The 27,182-nt window shown below is 34.7% G+C and overlaps 7 protein-coding genes across 7 annotated transcripts; 6 read left to right on the forward strand and 1 right to left on the reverse strand.

The window, feature by feature from the left end:
* Positions 1 to 17: 17 nt before the first annotated feature.
* On the reverse strand, positions 18 to 7,196 carry NAEGRDRAFT_73016 (uncharacterized protein; the record flags this gene model as incomplete). The annotated part of the gene is made up of 7 exons (XM_002672003.1): positions 18 to 197; positions 274 to 626; positions 688 to 2,479; positions 4,148 to 4,653; positions 4,834 to 6,958; positions 7,003 to 7,029; positions 7,131 to 7,196. The coding sequence occupies 7 exons, from the start codon at positions 7,194 to 7,196 to the stop codon at positions 18 to 20; spliced, it is 5,049 nt and encodes a 1,682-aa protein (XP_002672049.1).
* Positions 7,197 to 8,263: 1,067 nt separating this feature from the next.
* Positions 8,264 to 14,117, forward strand: NAEGRDRAFT_81378 (uncharacterized protein; the record flags this gene model as incomplete). The annotated part of the gene is made up of 2 exons (XM_002671934.1): positions 8,264 to 12,102; positions 12,190 to 14,117. Exons 1-2 carry the CDS (start codon positions 8,277 to 8,279, stop codon positions 14,115 to 14,117), a joined length of 5,754 nt encoding a protein of 1,917 aa, XP_002671980.1. The 5' UTR covers positions 8,264 to 8,276.
* A 428-nt stretch (positions 14,118 to 14,545) lies between these two features.
* Positions 14,546 to 16,384, forward strand: NAEGRDRAFT_73018 (uncharacterized protein; the record flags this gene model as incomplete). The annotated part of the gene is made up of 1 exon (XM_002671935.1): positions 14,546 to 16,384. The coding sequence occupies one exon, from the start codon at positions 14,546 to 14,548 to the stop codon at positions 16,382 to 16,384; it is 1,839 nt and encodes a 612-aa protein (XP_002671981.1).
* Positions 16,385 to 17,087: 703 nt separating this feature from the next.
* Positions 17,088 to 18,345, forward strand: NAEGRDRAFT_81379 (24-sterol C-methyltransferase). The gene is made up of 2 exons (XM_002671936.1): positions 17,088 to 17,365; positions 17,488 to 18,345. Exons 1-2 carry the CDS (start codon positions 17,103 to 17,105, stop codon positions 18,326 to 18,328), a joined length of 1,104 nt encoding a protein of 367 aa, XP_002671982.1. The 5' UTR covers positions 17,088 to 17,102; the 3' UTR covers positions 18,329 to 18,345.
* Positions 18,346 to 19,029: 684 nt separating this feature from the next.
* NAEGRDRAFT_52588 (uncharacterized protein) lies at positions 19,030 to 21,113 on the forward strand (the record flags this gene model as incomplete). The annotated part of the gene is made up of 2 exons (XM_002671937.1): positions 19,030 to 20,025; positions 20,523 to 21,113. The coding sequence occupies 2 exons, from the start codon at positions 19,030 to 19,032 to the stop codon at positions 21,111 to 21,113; spliced, it is 1,587 nt and encodes a 528-aa protein (XP_002671983.1).
* An 808-nt stretch (positions 21,114 to 21,921) lies between these two features.
* On the forward strand, positions 21,922 to 22,541 carry NAEGRDRAFT_52589 (uncharacterized protein; the record flags this gene model as incomplete). Its single annotated transcript, XM_002671938.1, has 2 exons — positions 21,922 to 22,033; positions 22,099 to 22,541. The coding sequence occupies 2 exons, from the start codon at positions 21,922 to 21,924 to the stop codon at positions 22,539 to 22,541; spliced, it is 555 nt and encodes a 184-aa protein (XP_002671984.1).
* Positions 22,542 to 23,330: 789 nt separating this feature from the next.
* On the forward strand, positions 23,331 to 25,055 carry NAEGRDRAFT_73023 (uncharacterized protein; the record flags this gene model as incomplete). The annotated part of the gene is made up of 1 exon (XM_002671939.1): positions 23,331 to 25,055. The coding sequence occupies one exon, from the start codon at positions 23,331 to 23,333 to the stop codon at positions 25,053 to 25,055; it is 1,725 nt and encodes a 574-aa protein (XP_002671985.1).
* Between the last annotated feature and the right edge of the window lie 2,127 nt (positions 25,056 to 27,182).

The following is a 27,182-nucleotide window of genomic DNA, read 5'->3' on the forward strand; positions in this document are numbered from 1 at the left end:
TTATTATCATTTCCTAATTAAGCATCCACAACGGTTGAAACTTGGTTACAAGATTGATCGACAATTTCATTCATGGTTGATGATAAATCAGTCCAGGAAACTGTCATGGCTCTCGCTGGATCATAATTCATTCCTCTAATTTGTCTAGCACCCCAAGTGTTGGACATGGCAGAACCAACGGCCATAGCCACAATTTTCTATAAAAGGAAAATTAAAAATTTATCAAAATAGGAAATATTCAAAAATTAATGAAAATAAAAAATAAAAACATACCCATTGGACCTTATTATTTCCATTGTAAGGATTATCCAAATCATATGGAACAACTCCACTAGCATTACGTTTCCAACTATTAATCTTTTGAGCTGCAGGAAGAGCATCAGCACATGGCAAACAATAAGCAGATTTGGAAGTACTACAATAATCACATTGAGTTCCATTGAGAACTGATGTATCATTATACTTGTAGGCACAAATATCATTCAATTGAGTGTTCAAAGCAGAACCAGTGTACTTGTTCAAGATATTGGTTTGGATAGAGTTGGAGAAGAGACTTGGTCTTGCTTGGTATTCATTTCTACAATCACCACATGAACATGGAACGTTGGCAACACCATCAGTCAAAACTATTGTAAAATAAATTGAAAAATTATTTGTAAGAAATTGTAAGGGTGAAAAAAAACTTACTGAAAATAACCTTATCAGCATCATCTCTACCTCCATTGGCAGGTCTCAAAGCATCTACAGCAACTCTCAATCCAGGAATAGTTCCAGTTGAAGAGGCTTCATAAGCCATATTAGTTAAGGTATTATTAATTGTTGTTCCGTCATTCGAAAGTTTCAAAGCAAGTGTTGCATTCGAGTGGAATCTTACAATGGAAACCAATATGGAATCTGATGAGATGGACATTCTTCCTGTAATTTGTTTACACAAAGTTCTCATTGAATTATAATTGGTTGTACCAATTGACCCAGAAGCATCAAGTAAAAAGACAAAGTCAATCTTGGCAGTGCAGTAACAATTCTTGAATTCAATGTAGACAGTTGCGTTTCTAGAGACGTTGAATGAAGTGATCATTGTGTATTGGAATTTATCTGCTTGACAGGTTGTGGTGTCAGAATCAACTTCGATAGCAGCAACTCCATTAACTGTCACTAATCTTGGAGTCTTGTGACAGTAATTGGAATTTGGACAAGAAATTGAGGTTAATTTCAAGGTAGTATTTGAACCAAATTCATCAATATCATTTTGGAGAATTTGCCAGACGTAGATTCTAATAGTTTGTCCTTGATTAATTTCAAATCTGTCATCATTGGCAGTTGGTGTTGATGGTGACAAGACAAATGTAATGACAGCAGTATCAACTCCATTAGTTGGTAAATTGTTATCCGAAACCTTAACATTCATTGTACAAGTTCCAGTAATGACAGTTGGCAATCTTGTAAAAGTGACAACTCCAGAAGTAGAAATAGTCAAACTTGACACAATTGAGCCACAACTATGACCAGTTTGACTGAAAGTCAACACATCAGAACCATCAGCATCTGTGGCCGTATAACCAAAAGTATGGACATTGCTCGTAGCAAGTGGAACCACCGTAAAAGTCACATCATTTGCAACCGGAATTTGATTATAAATATTAACAGTCACTGAACAGGCACTGCTACTCGTAGCTTGAGAATCGGTGCTAGTGTAAGTGACTTGGAAAGTTCCACTGTTAGTGGATGAAGCTTTGAAAACAGTTCCTGTCAAGGTGCCAAATGTTGAAGAGATGGAATTGGTAATGGTGTTGGTGATTGGATCATTGTTGGAATCGGTGGCGCTGAATAAGGTGGCCAAGTCAATTGAACCTTTCTTTAACAAGTCAATTGAGCTTGAAGAACAGATTGGAGCAGAATTGAGGAAAGTGACACTGAATGTGAGATTTGATGTACTGTAATGAAGACCATCGAATAATCTGAATTGAATTGTCTTGAGACCAAGGATGAGTTTGTTACTGGTGGTCAATCTGATACCAGTTCCAATATTAGAAACTGTAATACTTGAATCAGAAGAAACGAAATTGGTATAAGAAATGGAATCTCCATCAGCATCTGAAACTGTGGCAATTTGAGCCCAAGTGAAATCATAAGTAGAGGTTGTGTAATCTCTGTCAATTGATGTGGATTTTCCAGTACCTGTTGGAGCATTGTTAGTGACAGTTACAGTGACAGTTCCTGGATTATTGGCAGTTAACATACCATCAGTACATTGGAATTTGAAAGAACCTGTAGCAGAGTAAGCACCATTAGAACCAGTAAAGGTTAAAGAAGTTGCAGAAGGAGTATAACTAACAATCTTATTCGAAACTGAAACACTTCCACCAACAACACTTGAAGTAGCTCCATTGAAGTAGGCAGTATCCAATGAATCAGAATCAGTACAAGCACCTGATGATAAATCCACAGAAACAGATGATTTCCATTTGGTAGTTGCTGTCTTGTCAACACATTGTGGAGCATTGTCATAAACATTGACATTTACAACAGTGTTGCTATTTTCAAGGGATTGAGCACCATCTGTGAATTTATAGGTGACAACATCAGTTCCAATGTAGGTTCCCGGAGCATTGTAAGTAATGGTTGAAGTTCCAACTGAAACTGAACCCTTTTGAGCTGATGCACTAACAAGTGACAAGTTGTCATTATCTGGATCTTTCAAAGAAGGTGCAAATGTTGCGAATGGACTCAAGGTAACACCAGTTTCCTTCCAGTGAACATTCTTTGAGCTTGCAACTGGAACTGACATGTTATTATAAACAGTGACATAAACTGTACCTGGAGTTGACACAATTGAATCACTAGCTCCATAAGTGAATGAGAAAGTTCCCAAATAAACAGATGAACCAGCAGTAGCAACAGCATTTGGTGAAGTTGGCATAGCAATAGATCCAGCCCCGGATGGAGAAACACTAGATACTTGAACTGAATAAGTTAATGCATTTCCTTCAACATCTGTTACTCCAGTACTCATGTCCATTTGATAACCCGTCTTGTGAGTAGCCCAGTGGACATTGAAATATTTGGTGTTGGTTACTGGAGCAGTATTAGTCATGGTGAATGTGACTGAGAAAGTAACTGTGGCCAAACCATCAGTTGCAGTTACCTTAAAAGAGTCTGGACCGACATATTTGGTAGGAGCAGTGTAAGTGATTGAACTGCCAGTTACTGCAGAGACAGACCCCAAAGTTGATGAGCTATCAACGCTCTTGACTGTTCCCTTTGTTTCTCTACCAGCAGAATAATCATCATCAACATAATTAGTTAACAAGTCAACTGTCTTTGAGCCTCCCCAATTAATAAATTGAGTAGCAAGACTGGCAGTTGGCACATTATTGTAAGTAGTAATAGTAACAGAAACAGTACTATCAAGACCAGTATCAGTAACAGTTACAGTGAACGTATCAATGTACAATTTTCTCAAAGGAGTAAAGTAAATCTTTCCACCTGACAAGGTGACAGTTGGATTAGAAGTGGAACCAATTGCCTTAATAGTTGAAGTTGGCAAGTTAGTCAAGATTGGAACTTCATAATTGTTGGCATTCCAGTGGACATCATAACTTTGATCATAATTTGAAGAGCTCAATGAACTGACAACAATGTTAATGTAACAAATTGATGAAGCTGTCAAACCATCAGTGACTGTGTAAGCATAGGTACGAGCACCAATGTTTGCGTTTGGTTTAAAGTTCAAATATGCACCAACTACAGTGAAAGAATCACCAGGATAGGAATTTCCAATAATTTGAGCAGTTCCAGGAACTAAATATGGAATATCATTGGAATCTGGATCAGTAACTGATGATGAAATTGAATAGTTTTGACCACTTGTAACATAGATTGGTTTGAATGAAACGGTCATGTTTGAACATGTTGGTGCACTGTTTGTAATGGTCAATTGAGCAGTTTTACTTCCAGATGAAGCCAAACCATCAGAAACTGAGAATGAGCATGAGGCTGTACCAAGAGTATTAGGTGGAGCTGTAACTCTAACCTTTGGAACAGTGTCACTAGTCTTTGAACAAGAAGCTCCAGATAATCCTGAAGCAGTTGGATTGACAGTCAAAGTAAGAGAATCACCATCATTGTCAGTTGTCTTTGCCATGACAGTGAAATCTTGATTAAGAGATTGAGACAACAAAGTTCTCCAATGAACAGAAGTAGCAACATTTGAAGCACTTGGTACATCATTATTAGTAAAACCAACGTTAACAGTAATTGTATCAGATTGTGAAACAGTGTCAGTAATAACATATTGGAAAGTATCAGCCAATCCATTCTTCTTGGCAGTATATTTAACAGAAGATCCACTAACAGAAGCAGCAGTACTTCCACTAACAGAGTAGAGTGAGATTGGATCTCCATTTGGATCCATGTCATTGTCCAAAACTGAGAACAAGGTTGCAGGAGCAGCCCAATGGAGAGTGTATGATTCACCTGTACCAACTGGTTTAGTATTGGTCACTTGAACGTTGACAGTTCCTTGAGTTTTCTTATTGTAATCATAAGCATAGTAAGTGAATGACTTTGAACCAACAGTGGCAGAGACAGTGTTTGGAATAAATTTGATAGTCTTGGAATCTGACAAGGTGACAGTTCCAACAGAGGAGTCAGCTGTAGTAGATTCTAAGACAAGAGCATCACCATCTGGATCACTATCATTGGACAATGGATTAACCAAGACACCACTAGGATTTCTCCAGTGAGTTGTGATGGAATCATCAACAGTGACAGGAGCGTTATTGTTGACAGTAATAGTGACAGTAGCAGAGTTGGAATCAGCATTAGCAGAACTTCCATCATTTAACTTGTAAGTGAAAGAATCAGTTCCAACAAAACCATCAGTTGGTGTGTATCTGACAACACTTCCCAATACAACAACAGAACCATGAGTTGGATTTGTGGTAATGTGAACAGTGGATGTGGTCAAATCACCATTCTTATCAGAATCGTTATCCTTTACAGAGCAATCAACTGATCTATTCCACAATGTGGAGTAGGAATCATCAACAGCAACAGGAGCATCGTTAACAACTTGTAAAGTAACTGTAGCTCTATAAGTTGAAGTCAAACCATCTTGATGGGTGACATCATAGGTCAAATAATCAGTATATTCAGCATTAGAAGCAGCATATGACAAAGTATTCTTAGTGCCAGGTACAATAGTAGCTTGAATATTCTTAATTGTAGAAGCAGAAACAAAGTTTACAATAAATACTGAACCAAGACCATCGTTTGGATCAGAATCATTATCCAAAACATTCAAAATGGAAGTAACACCCTTTGAAATCTCGAATGTATCATCGGCAGGAGTTGGTGGATTATTGATAACAGTAACAGTGAGCTTTCCCTTTGAGAAACTTGTTGGATCAGCATTACCATTAGCATCAAGACTTTGATCAGAAATTACATATTGAGCAACGTCAGTTCCCAAGAAACCATTTGGAGCTGAGTAGAGAGCATGTGTTTCATTGAAGAGGGTCAAACTTCCTCCATTCAATGTTGTGGAATTCCAACCAACACTTGACAAGACGATCTTTGCAGTGTCACCACTGTTGATATCATAATCATTGGCAACGAGATTGACATAAACTTGAAGATTCTTATTACATTCGGCAAGGTCATCAACTGCAACAGGTGGAGTATTGACAACGTTGATGGTGATTATACCACTTCCTGTACCTTCACCATCTGACATGACAACAGTGAAAGTTTGAGTGTAAACTTGATTGGAAACTGGTGTGAAAAGGATAGTGTAATTGTTTGTTTCAACACTAAGCCAATCACAACAATCAAAGAAAATATTGACATAATTAGTAGTCTTTTGTAAAGAAGAAGAAACAGATGCAAGAGAAGGAGTGATTGTACTTGGAACGATCAAATCCTTTCCATCTGCATCATAATAATCAATAGTAATTGAATTATTAGTGGATGACTTGGCAACAGTGACAGTTTTAGAATAGACAACTGGATTTTGATTGTAAACTGAGATTACAACAATACCAGATGAAGTAGCAACACCATCTGAAATGGTATATTCAAACGAATCAGAATATTTGGTATTGACACTACCACTTGTAATGTAAGTAATCTTCTTTTCACCAACATTGATAGCACCATAACCAGTACCCAAAGCACTTGTAATATTGAAATCATCACCATTGATATCATAGTCATTAGCCAAAACATCCAAAACCAATGAACGGAATTTAGGAATTCTGTAAGTATCATCAACAGCAATTGGAGGATCGTTGGAGACAGTGACAGTAATTATAGAGCTCGAAGTGTCATAGCCATCAGAAATGGAATAGGCAAATTGTTCAACACCATTGAAACCATATGCAGGAGTATAATAGAAACCATTAGCTGGATCAACAGAAATTGAACCAGTTTCAGCACTATTTCCACTAACAATAGTTTGATTAGTGAAAGAAACTGCTTGAATTAAATCACCATTATCTGGATCATTAATCTTCTCATCATTATCACCAACATAATCAAAAATGTTGATTACTGAATTCTTGGCATTCTTACTGACAGTTACACGAATAGGAACGGCTTCTGGTGGACGATTCAAAACTTGAATAGTAACAGATGCATTTGCTGTCTTGTAACCATTAGTAATTTGATAACTGAAAGTGTCATTTCCAGCAAAAGTACCATTTGACTTGTAGAGAACTTGACTATTGGACTGAATTGAGGCTGAACCATGATTTGGATAGACAACAAATTGAACCAATGAAATGTTTGCTCCTTTAGGATCATAATCATTGGAAAGAACATTGATGGTCAATGGAATATTCTTGTAGGTGGAAGCTAAATCATTGACAGCAACTGGTCTTTGATAGGAAATCAAGGACACCATCAAGATGGTGGCTACTGTGGAAGCAATAACCAAACCAGAGATGATAGCACCAATCTATTTGGTTTTTTAGAATATGCGAAAGATTATTCGAAACTTACGATTGTTTGACTAATAGTACCTCCTTTCTATTAAATAGGTTAGAGCGCAAGTGGAGTTTGAAATATTTCATTGTTATTTTTCGACATTATTCACATATTATCCACATGGATTGTCAACTGACACTTACTAATAACGAAACGTTGAAACCAAGAGATTGCTTGGACGCAGTTGAAGATCCAATAATTTCTGGCATGGCTAATTTTTTTAAAGATGTGTAACAAAGCTGTCAATGGTTTGTTGGTTTTTATAACTAACTCATTCCAAATAATTAATGATTTCTGACATACCCTTAGAAGTGACATGACATTTTGACCCTTAAACTGGAATTTTAGAACTGAAAAATTGAACTGAAAATAAGAAATTGAATTTTCATTTTCAGACAATTACTTGCCTTGGAATTTTTCTAGTTTAAATAGAGTGCAAACAGTTAATATTAGATGTTCATTTCCCAAAGTATCAACATTAAAAGTAACTTGTAAAGCACTCACTGTATCGATGTGTATACAATGAAAGTACGAAACAACAACAATTAAGAACAATTTCTTGCAAACTATTCTACATAGCAAATGGTGTTAACAAACCGCCAAAAACCGTTTTGCTGTAAATTTCAAAAGAAAAAATGGCTTAAAAGCTTGTGCTGGAAAAATATTGTTTGCTTTGGAAAGAACCTTAGTAAATATTGCTTTGGCAGTAGTGCTCACCATTTGGAGAAAGAACCTTAGAAAAAATTGTTTAAAGGGTTGCGAGGATGGCTGCTTTTTGATTGAACCAACAATAAGGATGAACAGAAGAGAGTATCCGAGTAATTTCGTCATACAAGTTTTTCATCATCCAATCAACCTTTTATAACAAACGGATAACTTCAACATCTTCATCACTGAATTATCCAAATTATCTTACTTCTTCTTTTCTTCACAAGAAGGCAATCATCACGATATTTACACTTCACCAACAACAATAATATTTTAGAAATTTTGTTTACATGTTTCCTTTATTATGATGATAGCAATCAACATCTTATGAAGATTAAATTTGAGTATTGGAGAACTTTTTGATACAAAACTCGTCAAAGTGACATCAACTATCCACTTTCCTGATGAACGTGCTTGTGTGATCTTTCCTTGTTGCGAGCATGATGATAGACGACTCTTCAGCATCTACACTTCACTGCTGTCATCAATATGATTGACAGGCGATGTAAAATCATTTGAAGGATGATGGGTTAGATTGATAAATTTTCACACATTAAAAAAACAAATCAACAAAACCACTAATGTCTCAAGAAAACGATAATATCGAAGTTGGTGACGAAAGCCAACGTCGTCGTAGAACAGCTCGTGGTGGCGCTGGTGCTGGAACCAAATCAGCAGCTTCAGCAACTCTCTTTACAAAACTTGTTGATGCTCAATCAGATGAAAGTAACTGGAAAGTTTCAGGTGCCAACTTTATGTGGGTACCATGTAATGGTGAAGCACTTAATGCTTTCGAAGTTGGTGAAATTAAAGAACGTAAAGGAAAGGAAGTTGTTGTTGAAACAGAATCAGGTGATAAGAAGACACTCCCAATTGAAGAAGTTTTCCCAATGAATCCTCCAAAATTGACAGGTATTGAAGATATGGCTAGATTATCCCATCTGAATGAACCTTCTGTGCTTTTCAACTTGAAGAAGCGTTATGAAAGTGATAAAATCTACACATACTCTGGTCTCTTTTTAGTTGCCGTCAATCCATACAAGAATTTACCAATCTATACTGATGAAATCATCAAGAAGCATAATGGTAAGAGACGTGAAGATGCTGAACCACACGTTTTCACAGTTGCAGATGTTGCTTATAGACAAATGTTACAAAATCAATTGAATCAATCCATGTTGGTTACAGGTGAATCAGGTGCTGGTAAAACTGAAAATACCAAGAAGATTATCCAATATTTGACTGCTACAGCTGGTGCTTCACATGGTGCTGGTAAATTAGAAAACCAATTGTTGCAAACCAATCCATTGTTGGAAGCTTTTGGTAACGCAAAGACACTTCGTAATAATAACTCATCTCGTTTTGGTAAATTCATTGAAGTTGACTTCAATGTAAGTGGTTATATTGCTGGTTGTAAGATTCAACACTACTTATTAGAAACAACAAGAGTTACTGCTCAAGCTGGTGATGAAAGAAATTTCCACTTCTTCTATCAAATCCTTTCTGATGCTCAAGCTAGAAACAAGTATCACTTGACTAATGTTAACAGTTATGCCTATGTCTCTCAATCTGGTTGTACTTCTGTTCCAGGTATTAATGATGCTATGGAATTCCAAGAAACATTGAAGGCCATGCGTATTATTGGTATCAGTGAAGATGAAATTGATGCTACTTGTAGAATTGTTGCTTCAATTCTCCATTTGGGTAATTGTAAATTTGTAAAGGATGATGAAGATTTATCCATGTTACCAGAACGTTCACCACTCAATACTGCTTCTGAATTATTGTGTGTTGATCCAGAAGGTTTGGCAAAGGGTTTCATGAAGCCAAACATTATTACTCCAACTGATATCATTGAAACTCACGTCAATGTTGCTCAAGCTGGTTTCAATAGATCTGCTTTAGTCAAGTCAATGTATAATCGTTTGTTCGACTGGTTAGTTCGTTCCATTAATCAATCTTTGACATCAAAGGAAAAGATTAAGAACTTTATTGGTGTCTTGGATATTGCTGGTTTCGAAATCTTTGAATTGAACAGTTTTGAACAATTGTGTATCAATTATACTAACGAAAAGTTGCAACAATTCTTCAATCACCATATGTTCAAGAAGGAACAAGAAGAATACTTGAAGGAAAAGATTGAATGGAAGTTCATTGATTTTGGTTTGGACTTGCAACCAACTATTGACTTGATTGAAAAGCCATTGGGTATCTTGGCTATTTTGGACCAACAAACTTTCATGGCTCAACAATCTGAAGAAGGTTTGGTTCGTGAAATTAACAAGAATCATGGTACTAAGAAACAATTCAAGACTTCTCGTTTCAATGAAAAGGAATTCATCCTTTCTCACTATGCTGGTGATGTTCCATACAATGTTGTTCAATGGTTCACTAAGAACGTTGATCCACTCAATGAAGATTGTAAATCAACTATGATTGCTTCTGGTAATACTTTGATTAAATCACTCTTTGATGTTCCAGGAGAAAGAACCAAGGCTAATGAAAAGAGATCTGTTGGTAGTGCTCGTTTCAAGACTGTTGCTACAAACTATAAGAATCAATTGAAGGATCTTATGGGATTGTTAGAATCAACTGAACCTCACTTTATCCGTTGTATCAAACCAAACAATTTGCAAAAGCCAGCTATCATTGATGATCGTCTTGTTTTGCATCAATTGAAATGTAACGGTGTCTTGGAAGGTATTCGTATTGCTCGTAAGGGTTATCCAGGTCGTATTCCATATGCTGAATTCGTCAAACGTTATGATTTGTTGGTTGAAGATAAACGTTCTTTGGAACAACAACCAAATCTCCGTGGTAAGGCTCAAGTCATTCTTGATTCTATCAAGTTTGAAGAAACCACTCAATATAAATTGGGTGCCACAAAGGTCTTCTTGAAGGCCTCACAAGAAGCTCTCATTGAAGAATATCGTGAAGCTCAAATTTCAAAGATTATTGGTGTTGCTCAAGCTGCTGCTTTAGCCGCTTATGAAAGAGTTGCTTATAAGAAGTTGCAAGGACGTTTGGTTTCTATCAAGTTGATCCAAAGAAACTTCCGTGCCTACTTGAAGCTCAAGAATTGGGGTTGGTGGCAATTAATTAACTTGACTCGTCCATATCTTAAGGAATTCTCAAGTGAACAAGTCACTAAGAAGTTGAAGGAAGATTTCGAACAACTCAAGAAGGATCTCGAAGGTGAAAAGGATTCTAAGAAGAAGCTTGAAACTGAAAAGAATGCTCTCGAACAATCTCGTAAGAAGCTCATTGATGACTTGGAAGAACAACGTAATCGTTTGGATACCATGAATAATCACATGAACCAACTCGAAAAGGAGTTGAATGATAGAAAGAGAGAATTGGAACGTTCTCAAAAGGATAACGATGACAAGGACTCTGAAATCACTCGTAACACTCAAGCTATTGCTGCTCTTAACCAAGCTCAAAAGAAGCTCGAAGAAGCCATTCGTGATATGAAGAATGAAATTGAACAACGTGAAAAGATTATCAAATCTAAGGGTGGTGACTTGCAAAACAAGGATTTAGAAATTGAAACCTTGAACAAGAAGGCCAAGGATTTGGATAAGAGAATTGCTGATTTGGAAAATAATCTTGCTGATTCTCGTAATGAAATCAATAACAAGTCCAATGAAATTTCTAGACTCCAAATGGAGCTTTCTGACCAAGGTATTCAATTGGAAAATGAATCCAATAACCGTAAGGCTCGTGAAGAAGATTTGAAGAAGCGTGATAAGGACATCAAGGACTTGAAGAAGGAATTGACCGACTCTCAATTGGCTGGTGATCAATTGGATTCTGAATTGAAGAAGACCAAGAAGGAAAAGCAAGGTTTGGAAGAAGATTTGGACAAGCAAAAGAAGTCTGCTGATAACTTGCAAAGAAAGTTAACTGCTACTGAACAAAGTGCTCAAAACTTGTCCAACCAATTGGATGAAGAAACTCGTAAGAGACAAGGTGCTGAAAATAAGAATCGTTCACTCCAATCTGACTTGGATAATGCCAACTCCAAGGTTAATGATTTGGAAAACGCTGTTCATGACAGAGATGATTTGATTGCTCAACTTCAAGCTGAAATCAACAAGCTCAAGCAAAGAATTGCTGATCTTGAATCTGAAAACCAAAAGCTTTTGGAACGTAACAAGGATCTCGAAAGAGAACTCTCTGATACCAAGTTCAGAATGGATGAAGAGTTGAAGAACAAGAATAACGAAATTGATCGTTTGAAGAAGCTCTCTGAATCATCAAAGGATGAATTAACTCTCCAATTGAACAGAACCAATGATGAAAAGAATGATCTCCTCAACAAGTTGAAGAAGGCTGATAAGGACTTGAAGAACTTGAAGAAGAACAAGGATGATCTTCAACAAGAAAAGGATGATGCTGATAACCGTATCAGAAAGCTTGAATCTGACCTCAAGGAAAAGGAACAACAAGCTGATGCTCTTCAAAAGAAGATTGCTGACTTGGAAAATGAAGGTCGTAATAAGGATGCCCAAAAGAAGCAAACCGATTTGGAATTGCAAGCTGCCAAGGATGAATTGAACAGAACCAAGCAACGTGCTGATCAATTACAAACTGATTTGGATAACCAAAAGGAACGTGCCAACGAATTGGAATCTGCCCTTTCTGACACTGAAGGTGGTAAGAATCAATTGGACAACCAATTCAAACAACTCCAAACTGATTTGAATAATGAAAGAAACAATGTCAACAAGTTGAAGACTGAAGCTGAAAAGCTCCAACGTCAATTGGATGAAGCTACTCGTGCTCTCTCTGATAAGTCATCTGAATCCTCTAATTTGGATGCTAAGGTTAGAGCTTTGGAAGAAAAGATCCGTGAATTGACTGCTCTCTTGGAATCTGAAAGATCATCCAAGTCTGAATCTGACAAGAAGAAGAGCAAGTCCGATAAGGAAATTAAGAGATTGGCTGAACAATTGCAAGGTGTTGAATCCCAATTGAAATCTGAAACTCAAAAGAAGAATGATGCTGATAACCGTGTTAAACAATTAGAAAATGAATTGAACACTGTTAAGAATGAACGTGACAGATTGAACAAGGATTTGACTAACCAATCTGGTGATGTTTCTGGTGCCAAGAGACAACTTGAAGAAGCTAATACTCAAATTGCTAGATTGAAGGCTGATATCTTGAAGCTTACCAAGGACTTGCAAGAACGTGATGGTGATAAGGATGAAGCTGATGAACAATTGGACGGTTTGAGAAAGCAAATTCAAGATTTGACTTCTCGTCTTGGTGATGCTAATAACAAGCAACAACAAGAAGCTTCCTCTCGTCAATCTATTGAATCTGAAAACAACAGATTGAAGACTGATATTGCTCGTCTCCGTGATGATCTTGAAAAGGAAAACAAGAGACTCAAGCAAGAAGTTGAACGTGTTTTGGCTGAATCTGATAATGACAAGAATGACTTGTTGACTCAATTGAAGAAGATTCAAGAACAATACTCTGAACTTAAGGATGAATTCAAGGATTTGCAAAAGCAACCACGTGGTGGTGTTGCAGGTGGTGTTGACTCTGCTGAAGTTGAAAAGCTCAGACGTGAATACGAAATGCAACTTGCCCAATTGAAGGCTCGTGTTGAAGAAGTTACTAATCAACGTGTTGAAGTTGAAAACAAGAAGCGTTCTGTTGAAATGGACTTGACTGAATTGAAGACTCGTCTCCAAACTGAAGAAAGATTGAGAAAGAAGGCTGAACAACAAAAGAAGTCTGCTGAATTGGAATGTGATGAATTGAGAGAATTAGCTGAAGAATCTGAAGATTTGAGAGATGAATTGAATCGTAACAAGTTAGAACAACAAGCTTTGATTCAACAATTGAGAACTGACTTGTTGCAAGAACGTAATCAACGTGCTTCTGCTGATGAAGTTTCTTCTCGTGTTAGACGTGAAAATGAAGAATTGAAGCAAGATTTGGAACAAGAAAGATCCAAGTTGGACGAAGCTGCTCGTAGATTGAAGCAACAATATGAAAATGAATTGTTGGACTTGAATAACCAAGTTGCCCAAGCCAAGAAGGAAAGAGCTTCTGCTTCTCGTGAACAAAAGAAGGCTGATCGTGATCTCCGTGAATTCCAACGTCGTTTGCAAGAAGAATCTCGTTCTAAGCAAGATTTGGAACAAAAGTTGACCAAGACTGAACGTGAAAACAAGTTGTTGCAATCTCAATCCCAATCAGATGCCTCCAAGTTGCAAAAGTCTGAACAAGACAAGTCCAAGTTGGAAGCTGAAAATCGTCAACAAAAGGACAAGCTCCTCGAATTGCAAGATGATTTGGAAAAGTTGAGACAACAAGTTGATAGTGAAAGAAAGAAGACTCAACGTCTTGCTCGTAAGGCTTCCCCATTCTCTGCTAGTCAATTGGTTGATGATCTCCAATAAATTATAAACTTTAATTAATTATCAAAATTTACAAAAAAATGAGCACACGTATTATTCTAGATCATGAGCTTTGTTTTTCTCAATCGGAATGGCGTCACCAATTTTACGCTCATCACACTGGTTATCAATTATTGAAAATTAAAAAAGTTTTAGATTGTAAATTTAACATTGAAAAACATCATTATTTGGAAAAAGTGTACAGTTTGGATTTTAAAAAGATTGGAAAATTTGTGAAGGAAAATCCTCCACCCGATGAAAATGATGAAGTTTTTATTAAAAAATTGGTGCTTCTTAAAGGAAGATTTATTAGATATGCAAGCAATCGATTGAAAGATGACAAGGAGTTTATTTTGGATTTGGTGAAACGAAAACAAGTGGTTTTTGTGTATGCTTCTGAGAGATTGAGAGCTGATAGACAAGTTTTGGAAATGGCTTTGGATTTGAGTGAATGTGGAAATGATTTATTTACAATTCTTGATAGGATTGATTTTTCTGATATTCCAAACAAGGGTATTGTGAACTTGTTTAAACATTCTAATCGATTATTCAATTATTGTACTTCTAGTGAGCTCCGTATTGATAAAAAATTAAGGAATATGATTAGTTATAAGAATGACAGAGATTTAATCCTGCAATCAGTCAAACATCATGGAAACATACTAAATTACGTAGATAGGATATTTTCAGAAGATCCTGAATTGATCTTTGAAGCACTCAAAACATGTCCAAGTATGATCAGTAAACTCCCACCTTCTCACTTGAAGAATACTGATTTTGCATTAAGAATGGCTTCTCGATTCACATATTTCTGGTTTCCTTCCTTCTATTTAAATCAAGATGAGGAATTCTGGTATCAGGCAGTTATTGTCCACAAGTTCCTTGCGATTCAGGATTTGCCTATAAAACCATATCACTACTTGGAGCTAAAGAAAATAGTGCTGTCTAGAAAAGGATTCCTATTAGAATTATTTTCTGACAAGGACAGGGAGGATATTGAGTTGGTATTGTGTGCAATGCAGATTCCAAAATACTTTAAATTTGCTTCTGAAAGATTGCAAAACTCAGAGCAGTTTGCCTCTTGCATTTTCTCAATCTATTCATCCAATTCTCTATTTGGTGTGAATTCTTTTCCATATATTATACCAGAGCTCAAAAATAATTTTACATTTATGAAATTGAGTTGCCTGAAGTTTAACCCGTCTCTGTTCAAACATGCTTCTCCTGAGCTGAGAGGAAATATTGAATTTATCAAGTGTATTATCAATGATTGCTTTTCAAGAAGTATGAAAGCTAGCTATGTGCGAGAAAATATCATCCTGAACATTATGGGAAGGAAAGAAGACAGAGATGAGCTCATTAAGGTACACAACCATTGCAAGGCAGAGTATCCCAATCAAAAATTATTATTCTTTGCTAGTCCACTTTTGTTCTTTGACGAAAGTTTTATTAGAAATGAAACTGCTCAATTACTTCCTAAGAATGAGGAGTTCTCTATTGAGAAATTGTACGCATCAGCCTTTAAACAAAGAGAGATTATGGTTTGTGCAGCTTGTTCGCTTATTGAACCATCTCTGTATTCTAATGACCATTATCAATTTTCTTCAACATTCTTTCACTATATGAACGAAAGCCATGTTAAAATTATCTATTATGAGTGCTATTCATGGAAGGATCAATCAAAGTATGATTCACTTACACAGGAAACCAAAAACAGTATTGACAGCACATTATTTGAAATGACAAGATCCATTTCTTCTTCTTTGGAACATGTTTGTTGGGATGATATGTCAGATTCATTACTTTTTTCAGAATTGGAACGATTCTTTTCACAAGGATTCACCTTAGTTGGAGAATATACCAAGAATCTCATTGGAAAGTCATTCACAAAAAGATTTGGAAATGATCGAAGCTTTTTCAAAAATTTTATAGTTTCGAATAAGAGAGTGCCCATTCTCCAATATGCTTCTGATGAAATTAAGGACGATTTGAGTTTCTTTCTTGCACTTACTTATTTACCATGTTGTATTCAATATGCTTCCGAGAAATTGAGGTCAAATAAGGAATTTGTGAAGAAAGTTGTAATGAAAGATGATAACATGTTCCAATACGCCTCTGAAACAATCAGAAATGATTATGAATTTGTTTTGGAACTATTAATTGAAAAAAAATATGGACTTGAATGTTTCTATCAATTTTCCACACGAGAGGTAAAGATTCAGTTGTTCCAAAATCAACCAGATTTAATGAAGCAAATAAGCCGTATTTAATGAACAATACTCCACAGTAAGAGAGAAATTCATATTGGAAAGACACTGTCCACAATCTCAAAGTCATGTGTGTCAATTCTCAAATGTTGGAATGCCTTGGTTAAATTCATGGAAAATTCATCATTTTTACAAAAGAATATGATCTCTATCCTCAATTTAATTTTGCTCTCGTAATATCTGTTTGATAAATATTCATTAAATGTTATCAATTTCCAAAAATATTTCAATTTCCTAAAAAGAATATTGAAATCAATTCCAAGCAATGAATACAGTAATTGAAGATTAGCACTCTTCTGTTCACCATTAGTGTTTATTTGAATAGAAGATTCTTCTCCTATTGAAGACTTTAGTTTGGATATCATTTGTTGTCTGTTCATTCCAAGGAGAGGAAGAATAACTTTGTTCCATTCCCTCGACAATAACAATAACAAATAACACTAGAGGTATTCCTCTCTTAATAATCCCTATTTATCCTGTATCATGTTAATGCACAAATTATCCAAATTAGGAATCACCCATTCCTTTTCATTTACATCTCACTTCCTCAATATTTTGTAAACAAACATTTCACAGTGCTAATCTTCTCGGAGAGCGTGTGTTTTCGATTTGCGAATACCATTGAGGAGAAGCGATATTCATACAAAACCTAATGTTAAAATCCTATTTAAATTATTCACACAAGGAAACACAAGTTTGTGAAAAAACAAATTGCAAAACAATGTCTTTATTCCTCCTTGGTGTTGTGTCCATTGTAGTTATTGGATTCGTGGTCTATTTGTTCAAGTTTAAGAATCAAATCAAGGGTTATCACTTGACAAATGAAAATGTGACAGGAACCTATCAAGATTTATTCGCACAAGATACCAAAGATACTCATGATAAGAGAAAGAATGCTGGATGGGATGTTGCTGGTAAATATTATGATATGGTGACTGATTTTTACTTGTATGGTTGGGGAAGATCTTTCCATTTTGCTCCAAGGTTAGTATTTTTGTAAAGTTTTCACATTTTCTTACATTTTTTCATATGAATTCAATGAAATGCATGCTTTTCATTATGATACTTGACTGTGTCTTTTTGGAATATTGTGGACATGTGTACAGACACAAGAAGGAAAGCATGATTGAATCCATTCAAAGACATGAATACTGGTTGGCCAAACAAATGGATCTCAAAAAGGGAATGAAATGTTTAGATCTCGGTTGTGGAGTCATGGGTCCAGCCACCAACATTTCTCGTTTCACAGGAGCTCACATCACAGGTGTCAACAATCATCCTTATCAATCTCAACAAGCCAAAGAATACATTTCACAAATGGGTCTCTCAGAACAATGTCAAATTGTCAGAGGTGATTTCAACAATTTAGATGACAACTCAGATCTCCCATCTGAATCCTACGATGCTGCCTACACAATCGAAGCTTCCTGTCATGCCAAAGATCGTCCACATTGTTACAAACAAATTTACAACAAACTCAAACCAGGTGCAATTTTTGCAGGTTACGAATGGGTCATGATTTCTGGAAAATATGATTCGAAAAATGAAGAACATAACAAGATTAAATTTGACATTATGAAAGGAGATGGTTTACCAGAAATTCTCATGGATAAGGAGATTGATGAATCATTGAGAAAGGCAGGATTTGAAGTTATCAAAACTGAAGATGTAGGTGTCACTGATCAAATTCATCCAGTGCCTTGGTATCAACCAATTGACAATGGTGGTTGGGATTTTACAAGTTGGTTCCAAACTTCATATGGAAGATTTATTGTTCACAAATTGGTTGGAATTTTGGAAAGTGTTGGTTTAGTCCCAAAATCTTCACAACAAGCTTATGAATTTTTGATGGCTGGAGCTAGTGGATTGGTTGCTGGTGGAAAGACTGGAATTTTTACACCTTGTTATTTCTTTATGGCTAGAAAACCATTAACTGCTGCAGAATAAATGTTTAGTTTCTTTTAGTAAGAGTGGATTGAGGATTTGGACCTATTTCATAACTTGAAAAAGTCACCATTTCTACCATCTTAATATTTTTCTGTTTCACAAATATACAAAATTGGTCGAATGATTTGTATATTTGTGAAATTATTCGAATATGTCCTCTCACTAACTAAACAGAGATGATGATTCATTGTTTGGAAATTACAGCCGGTTTCACACCAATTCATGAAAATCTTTTACAATCACCGCTATACAACACTATTTCGAATACTCAGGTTTCGAATATTGCATCAAAAGTTTACAACAATAATACCGTTATTATTTTTATTCATTTTACTAAATAGTCCTGGTTATCCCAGTAATATGTTGACAAGCAACAAAATTCCCAGAAAGGTAATGTTTTTGTCTTTTGTATCACGATCTTAGACCAGTATTAGGCCAGTTTCGTATTTTAGTTCTGGATTTATTGTCGCATGTAATACACCTAAATTCTTAATAAGAGAAACTACAGCTCACAATGTAAATCGCACTCTATTGACTAGGTTTCTTGGGATGTTTATTTGTGCTCAAATATGATAAATATTAGATTCGTTTAGTTTCAAGTGCTCAAAAAAATTGGCTAAACTTGTTGTTAACGAAACACTAATTGATTTATCTATTAGTGGAACAAATTGTTGAAGGGAAATATACAAGATTACTAACTCATGAATATGGAAGAATTCTTCAAGTTTGATGTCGAAACTCAACGAAAGATCATAACCAACCTTATTTTTAACTATTCGACAAACTCGTCTCAGAATACAATGAATGAAATACCACCCCCAGGATTTAACATCTTCACTCAGAATGATTCTTCTCTTCCACTGAACCAGTTTGAGAAACCAAACGAAAGTAGTTTAAACTTGTTTCATCAGTCTCTGTTTCATTCCAACAACAATTTCAATAGCAATACGAACTCCACTTGTATTCCACATAGACAAACCTCTGATCTTTGTATCAATGGATTACAATCATGTGAAAGTCAACCAACACTGGACGAATCTCCAAACTTGATGTTGAAACTTGACATTTTCGATTTTTATCAATCTTACTTGAATACCCTAGACGATTACAACCAAGGAGTAACTATGAAACATCACTTGTTGGATAACATTCATCCAGAAATGAGCATTAGCAACGTTTGCGAAAATACCAATTTGTCGTTTATTCGAAACCAAGATGCAAATCGAATCAGTGTTGATTCCCAAGCAATTTCCTTGAGATCTTCTACAAGAATTGTCAGCTCCTCGCCAATCATGAATTGCCTTCTTTCCAATAATCATGCTTCGAATAGTTCTCAAATGCATGATGAATCGCCAACTCTTTCCAATTGCAGCTTTCCCATAACTAAAGATGTGAGCAATACAACAACAACATCAAGTCAGTCTTCATCCTCTCCAACAATGTCATGTTCTTCCATTCCTTTCGAATATGGTTTCAATAATAATGAAAGAAGTAAACTTGAAACTCATTCCAGTTCTATCCTCCAACAAAATAAGAATCCTAAACCTTCCAAATCCTCCAAAACATGTAACAATATTCAAATCAAGCCCTTCTCCTATAAACATTCATCCAAGTCAAATGTCAAGCTCAGTTCAACCATTTATACGAGATTTTCAATGAATACAAACTCGAATGATAACTCGAATACAAACCAGAATGTATTGCACTTGAGAAGAAGAGGTTTTCCACTTACGAAAATCTCCAAGTCATCTGCCAAACAATCTGCCATGCAATTTCATTTTCCAGTTTGGACTTTTCATTCTTCCTCTTCAATGAAAACAAACAAAATGAATAAATAAGAATCGGGATGGTTGTCATTCATTATAACACCGTTACTTTTTCGATTTTTGGTGACAAATCAATATTTCAACAACCAAAAGTCAATTGACCAAAAATGACAGTTTACAGCCACCTTTGTTAGTTGTAAAGTAGTGATGTGAAATGGCCATGATGTTCATTCGTGTCAGATTTGTGATTCGACAATTAATGTACGGCATTGTACTGAGCTGATGGACAACTGACATTCATGAAAAAAAAGTAAACACGCCAAACCATGATATCATATAACCAGACTTTTGCTAATTCGTATTTGCTTTATCTTGCGTTGAAGCATGCTTCCAATTTGACTGCTCAATCTAATTTCTATGACTTTCAGCAAGTTTCTGATCTAGTTTCGTATTTAACAAGATCTTTGGAAATGAAAGAAATAGAAGTCAATCAATCTCGCTATTCTCAATTGAATTATAATATTGATTCTGTTCAAGAATTTGATGCTTGTCATCTCAAACTAGATATGGAAGACTTTCTTCAATCCTATTCTTCTCTACAGGAATCCTTTCAATATTCGAAACCAACGACTCCCCAAGAAACCACCTTTCAAATTCTCGATACTCAACTGCAAACTCCACTACCGATCAACACCGATAGCAATTCCACCATCAATTCATCTGTAAATACAACAAGTTCTGAACAAATTAAGATATCCGTTAAAAAACCAAACTTCTCTAAGGTTAACCAAAAAAGAACAACCTCTATACTGAAACGTACTAGAAGTGTATCGAATGAAGTTGATCAATCTCACTTGGATGGAAATGAAGAGAATCTCATGATAGTGCAGACGAAACGAACGAAAAGCGTGAAGAAACAGCCATCCAATAGCCCTATCCGAAAGAAGAGAGTGGCAACTCCACAATCAATGATGCAATTTAAATTCAACAGATGGACGTTTCATACTGTGAAACAATAAAGATATTAAGTTAGTTCAACACACTTGAGTGACAGTAAGCTTGTTGTCTATATCCATTCACTTGATGTTTCTAGTAACTTATCTATTAATCTACCATTAGAACAACAACACTCATTGCCAAGTGTAAAAAAACAAGATTTGCATGTTGATGATGGTGAATGTTCCAACTTGTATTTTTCCATCATTCTTGAAACACAATTTCCAACAGTCATTACTACAATTCAGATAATGTTGAAATGATGATGTGAAATTCTTGGAGTGTCATCTTGTTAAACCACTCCTTGGAATAAACATGTTAACGATGGAGTTCAAACCCCGCCAATCTTGTAAACAAAAACCGTTAGAAATTTTATATTTTCAAAACAAAAAAAACATAAAAACAACCAATAATGTTGAATAGGTAATGAATCCAATGCTATAGGAATAGAGGTCCCAACAAATAAGTTAACTATTCAAACCGACCATAATAAGACCCCATCAATAAGTAGGAGCACGAAGACACTTTTAAGTTCATTAGAGGAGCGATCGAATGTTCAACAGGCAAAACATTTAAAACATCGTGAGGTTGCAAGTAACACAATCAAAAACAAATACAACAAGAATGAGCTACTTTATTGGACAACCTAGCTGGCTTCCTCCAAATTTCCAAGTGGTACGTGTTTTTATTACACGATGTATCTAATATTCACCATCATCACGAATATTTATTATTTTTTATTATATTTGATCTTCTTCCGTACTTCTTCAAACCTACCTCATCTACATTTAATTGATTAATGGTTATACTGAATAACAACAGCCACCACATATGGCTATGCAAGGACAAATGTATTCTTCCCAGGCACAACAAGTCTATTACCAATATGATAAAGATCGTAATGGTGTCCTCAAGAAGAAAGAATTCAAGAAGGCTATGCAAGGTATGTTATTATTGTTCTTTTTCGTGATTGTTGTAACAATGAATCATGTTAATCTTTCATAATAGCCCTCGGTGCACACAAAGATGAATGTAAACATTTATTCAAGATGGTTGATGTAGACCACAACAAGGTGATTACCATGAATGAATTCTTGAATGCCTATCTGTTCTTACAGGCAGGTGGTATGAAGTATAAAGGTACTGGATATCATGGAGCTTGTGGTACTGTGGGATCAACAACTACAACCACAACAATGATGGGAGGTCAACCTGGCATGATGCCTCAACAAGGATATCCACAACAATATCCACCTCAACAAGGTTACCCTCAACAACCTTATGGACAACCAGGTATGGGATATCCTCAGCAACCATACGGACAACCTGGAATGATGCCACAACAACAACAATATCCACCACAAGGATATCCACAACAATATCCACCTCAACAAGGATACCCTCAACAATATCCACCTCAACAAGGAGGTTATCCACCATCATATCAATAAGTCTTTCTAGAATTAATACTGTAAATAAAGTATTAACTAATCAACAGTAATACCATTTTACAATCAAACGAAGTTTATCCGATAGGTCGACTGAATTTCAACTTCAGGTTGGTTCTTAGTTTCAGTTTGTGATTTTTCAATTTCAATGATTTTACAAAACATCAAATCAGAATGTTAAATTACAACAGAGAAAAGATCGCAATGAATATTAACAATTGGATAGTCCTCTCTATTTCAGAGATATAATATTATTCTAAACCTAAGATACTTTCGTATTGTGTTAAGAATACAAATTATTTTCACAGCTCTTGAGTTCTTCTATGAAATGGTAGTCCCTCACAACAGTTTCATTAATATTCCAAAGATCATACTACGTCACTTTTCAAATTCCATATCATTAAAAAATGTCAAAACAACTCTTTGATGATGATCGTGTCATTTTCGAAGAGAGTACACAACAATTACCAATTACCAAAAAGCAAGTTGATGATGAAAATTTCAATCTTAACAGAGTTGAATATTGTGAAAATTCCGACACCAATCAATGCGAAGAATACACTTATCTAGACGAAAAGGAAATTGAAAAGGATTTACTGTTCTATTTGTTATTTACCACTGATTGATCCGATCATGCACTCTTTGTGTGAAAATATGTTTTGTTCTGGTTGTGCAAGGAAGATTGTTGATAATAGATGTCCACTTTGTAGAGCTGATAAGTTACTTGAAAATTGTTCATCTGTTCCAAAGTATATTACCAACAAGTTACATCAGCTGAAAGTGAAATGTTCAATGTGTAAGGGAGCAGTGGAGAGAGGTCAATTGAAGGATCATGAGGAAAAGCATTGTCCTCTTCATGAAGCTTATAAACAAGTTGATGAATTGAAAAATAGATTAGAGGAAGAATTCAAGAAGAAGAATGAATCTCAACAAATCCAAAATGAAAATATCTTGAGCATAGAAAAGCAAAATTTAAAGAAAATTAAACTAGACCTTATCAAACAATACCAATTAAAAGAAGAAGCATTAGAGAAGAGGGTTAAAGAATTTGAAAATCAACAATTGGTCAGATTAAAACTGGAGGCCAGTAACAAACCAATTTATCTCAATGTTGGTGGAACTATCATGACAGTCTCATTAGGAACATTTATTCACAACGAAAGAGAACCTGATAATTTATTCAAGAAAATGTTCACTGCTGAATATCCATTGTATCAAACATCAAATCAATTCAATGAGCCAGTATACTTTATTGATTGTGATTTGTTCATTTTCAAGCATATTCTTGATTGGTTAAAGTATGGAATATTAGACAGGGAGATAAATGTAGATTTGAGGAAATTATTGATTATATCTCAATCTTTTGGAATTGATTTGAGGAGAGTTATTGTACAACATGTTAACTTGGCAGGAAAGGAAATTATTGGATTTGATTTTCGTGGAATGAACTTGGTTGATGTAAATTTCAAGGCAAGTTATTTTAAGGATTGTCATTTTTCAAATGTGGCAATTGGCTCTCAATTTAAAAAGGCACAATTTGAAAGTGTAACATTTGAAAAGTGTACAATTCAAATGCATTTTAAAAATAATAATTTGAAGAATTGCAAATGTATTGAATGTGAATTTAATGGATCTGTTTTTGAAAAAGCTAATTTCAAATTAATTGAACTTGTTCTCACAACAAATAATTCATTTAATTGCTTAATTAAGAATACTGATTTAAGAGAAATGAGAGATTTATCAAAATTCAAAGGATTTAAATTTGATTCATGTTTATTTGATTTTTCTAAACTTTCAAACAAACAAATTAATTCTATCATGTTTGAAAATATTAATCTGGATGCACAAGATTTATCCACCTTCATTTTTATTAATAGCACATTTGCACATACATCTTTCGCACATGTTAAACTGGATTCTAATTTTGGTATTGGACTTTCGAATATTATTAATAATTATGGAAGTTTTGTATCAATTCCTCTATATATGCAAACTAAAAGTAAATCTATTCCTCAATTATTATACAGAGGAACAAGAGATGGATTCCATGCAAATGATTTTCATTCCAAATGTGATAATCAAGGCGCAACATTGACCATTATCAAATCAGAACATAATCAAGTATTTGGTGCTTTTACTAGTCAATCTTGGAAATCAAACAAAGATAATTTCAACTTTGTTATGGACGATTCAGCATTTATTTTCAAAATTGTAACAGATCATAATGGAAATTATCAAGTTCAACACTTTAACATTAACCAAAATAAGAAACAATATGCGATTGAAGCACATCATAAGTATTTGGTAATATTTGGAGGAACTACTGAGATTGAAGGGGATATATGTATATACAGTGATTGCAATTTGAATAATGCTTCATACTCGAACTTTGGATTGACATATGAATTACCCACAGGATACAATTATGGAACTGATGAAGCTAAAAGTTATTTGGCAGGATGTTACACATTTAAAGTTATTGAAATTGAAGTTTTTAAAATTAATCCCTGGGAATAACAATAATTTATCCAACAATACACCAATAAATTCGGAAATTATGAGCTTTATTCTACTACACGCACCTAATAGAATATTTTCAACACTGAACAACCACAAAAACCAATTTCTACTAATCTATTATCCTTGAAATACTAGCAAACCGAATAATGGTTGAAAAACTTGAAAATATTTATCCAAATAAAACAATAAAGAATTTCATTGATAAACCAATGGGTTAGTCTAGAGAAAATAGAGTGTTAGTGAAGTTCTTGCCAGCTAGGCCTTCAGATCTAAGGTCTTGTACCGACCATTAGATGGGTTTGGGTTTGGGAACCTCGGATACCTCTTACTCCAATCTCTTATTGATTTAAGATTTTGAAATTGTTTATTATTGAATTTTTATAAAGAGTGTTGATACGAATCAGAAGCTTCTTATTGTGACAACACTTGATAGAAGAATGGGAAAGTGGCTGCATTAATTCAACATTTTGAAAGTGAACAAGGTTCTCATCTCAAGATTTGGAACTCTTCTTCATTAAGAGGAGGTTATAGGGTGGTGACTAGAGAGAAACATTTCCTTGTAGCTTTTCTACTAAAATGATTAATTGACCAAGATCTTGACCTATAATATGGAAACACAATAAAATTCAATAATACTGATAAATACAGTAGTAAATCTGAATGGTAATCATAAATCACTGAAAAAATCATGATTGGATCCATTTTGAGACTTTTGGAAGTCAACTTGGATGGCAATAGGGGAGCTTTCGATGTGGTTAACTTTTAAATGGATATGAATATTTTATTGGATAATATATGTCATCGCTGTACTTTATCACTAAATGTTGAACATCATGATGTTATAATCTATATTTCCAATTTGGGAAATGTTGTAATGTCAATGTTTAATTGAAATATTGCCATCATACCAATAATTGATTTTATACTACAAAACTGGTATTATACACTATAATTGATATATATATGAATATATGATTGAAATATTTCAATTTTAACATTTATTAATGACGTGGGTTGTTCACTAAGGTAGTAACTTTGTCATATGATAACTATCTAAGATTATATTGAAATCATTCCAAAATTGATTCTATGACAGTATTTGATGATTATAACATGATAATATTGAATTGGTATTCATTCTTACCATTCATGACATGTAAGAATGTTACCTTTTTGTCAATTGCGACAGTAGATTGACAGATATTCCAATTATATAGATATTGATTTCTATCACTCAGAAACGTTATCAATATCAGTTATAAGAGTAGTGGTATGATATTCTATCTTGTTGTACATCTTGATATTGACTTGTCATATTATCATGAGTAGTTAGTGACATGGTTAAATGACATGAATACTGAATGATGTCCAAATGATTTGAAATTGATAGGAACCTCATTATATGATGTTAATAACATATTGTATCAATTTGGTATTGAATCTCATTGTCCTTAGGGTACTTCCCTATTGAGGAACCTTAATTGACCTTCTCTATATTTAAATTGAGATGTGATATTTATTTCAATTGTATCATCATTTTGTAAATGATGGATAAGTAGCCAAGTTGTGTATGGTGTAGAATTGGTATAACATTATTTTCAACATTTACAAGTGCCATTTCTCATCATCTGTTGGACCAAAACAAAAAATTTTGTTATAGTGGTGGTTTTTTTTACTAATATCCACATGTACAATATAGGAACAAGGAGATGCTTTATAGTTGTGCAGAATCATTCCACCAACAATTAGTTTTTGAAATATTCTTTTCTTAGTGAACTTTGCTTACATCATTTTTATTAAGGAATTGTTTCAAGTAGATGGAAAGTGTTCTAAAATTGCTGTAGATGGTAACATTCCGTTACAGCATAGTTAAATTCTAAGAAATGATTGAGATTTGTGATTTTTTCACAACTGCTATCTTTTAAACAATGTTTGTCATCCAACCCGATGTAAAAACTTTTTGAAATTGTTTCAAATGAGCTTGGAGTGGCTCAAACCCGTTGCTTCTTTTCAAAAAAGTTCCTGATCGAGCAATGTGATGAGGCTGTAATATACTATTCAACAAAGTAAATTGTTTGCAATCTTACTGAACTTTGAATATTTCAAAATTATTAAGGAATTTTT

This window comes from Naegleria gruberi, assembly GCF_000004985.1.
Source record: "Naegleria gruberi genomic scaffold NAEGRscaffold_57, whole genome shotgun sequence".
Classification (NCBI taxonomy): Eukaryota; Heterolobosea; class Eutetramitea; order Acrasida; family Naegleriidae; genus Naegleria; species Naegleria gruberi.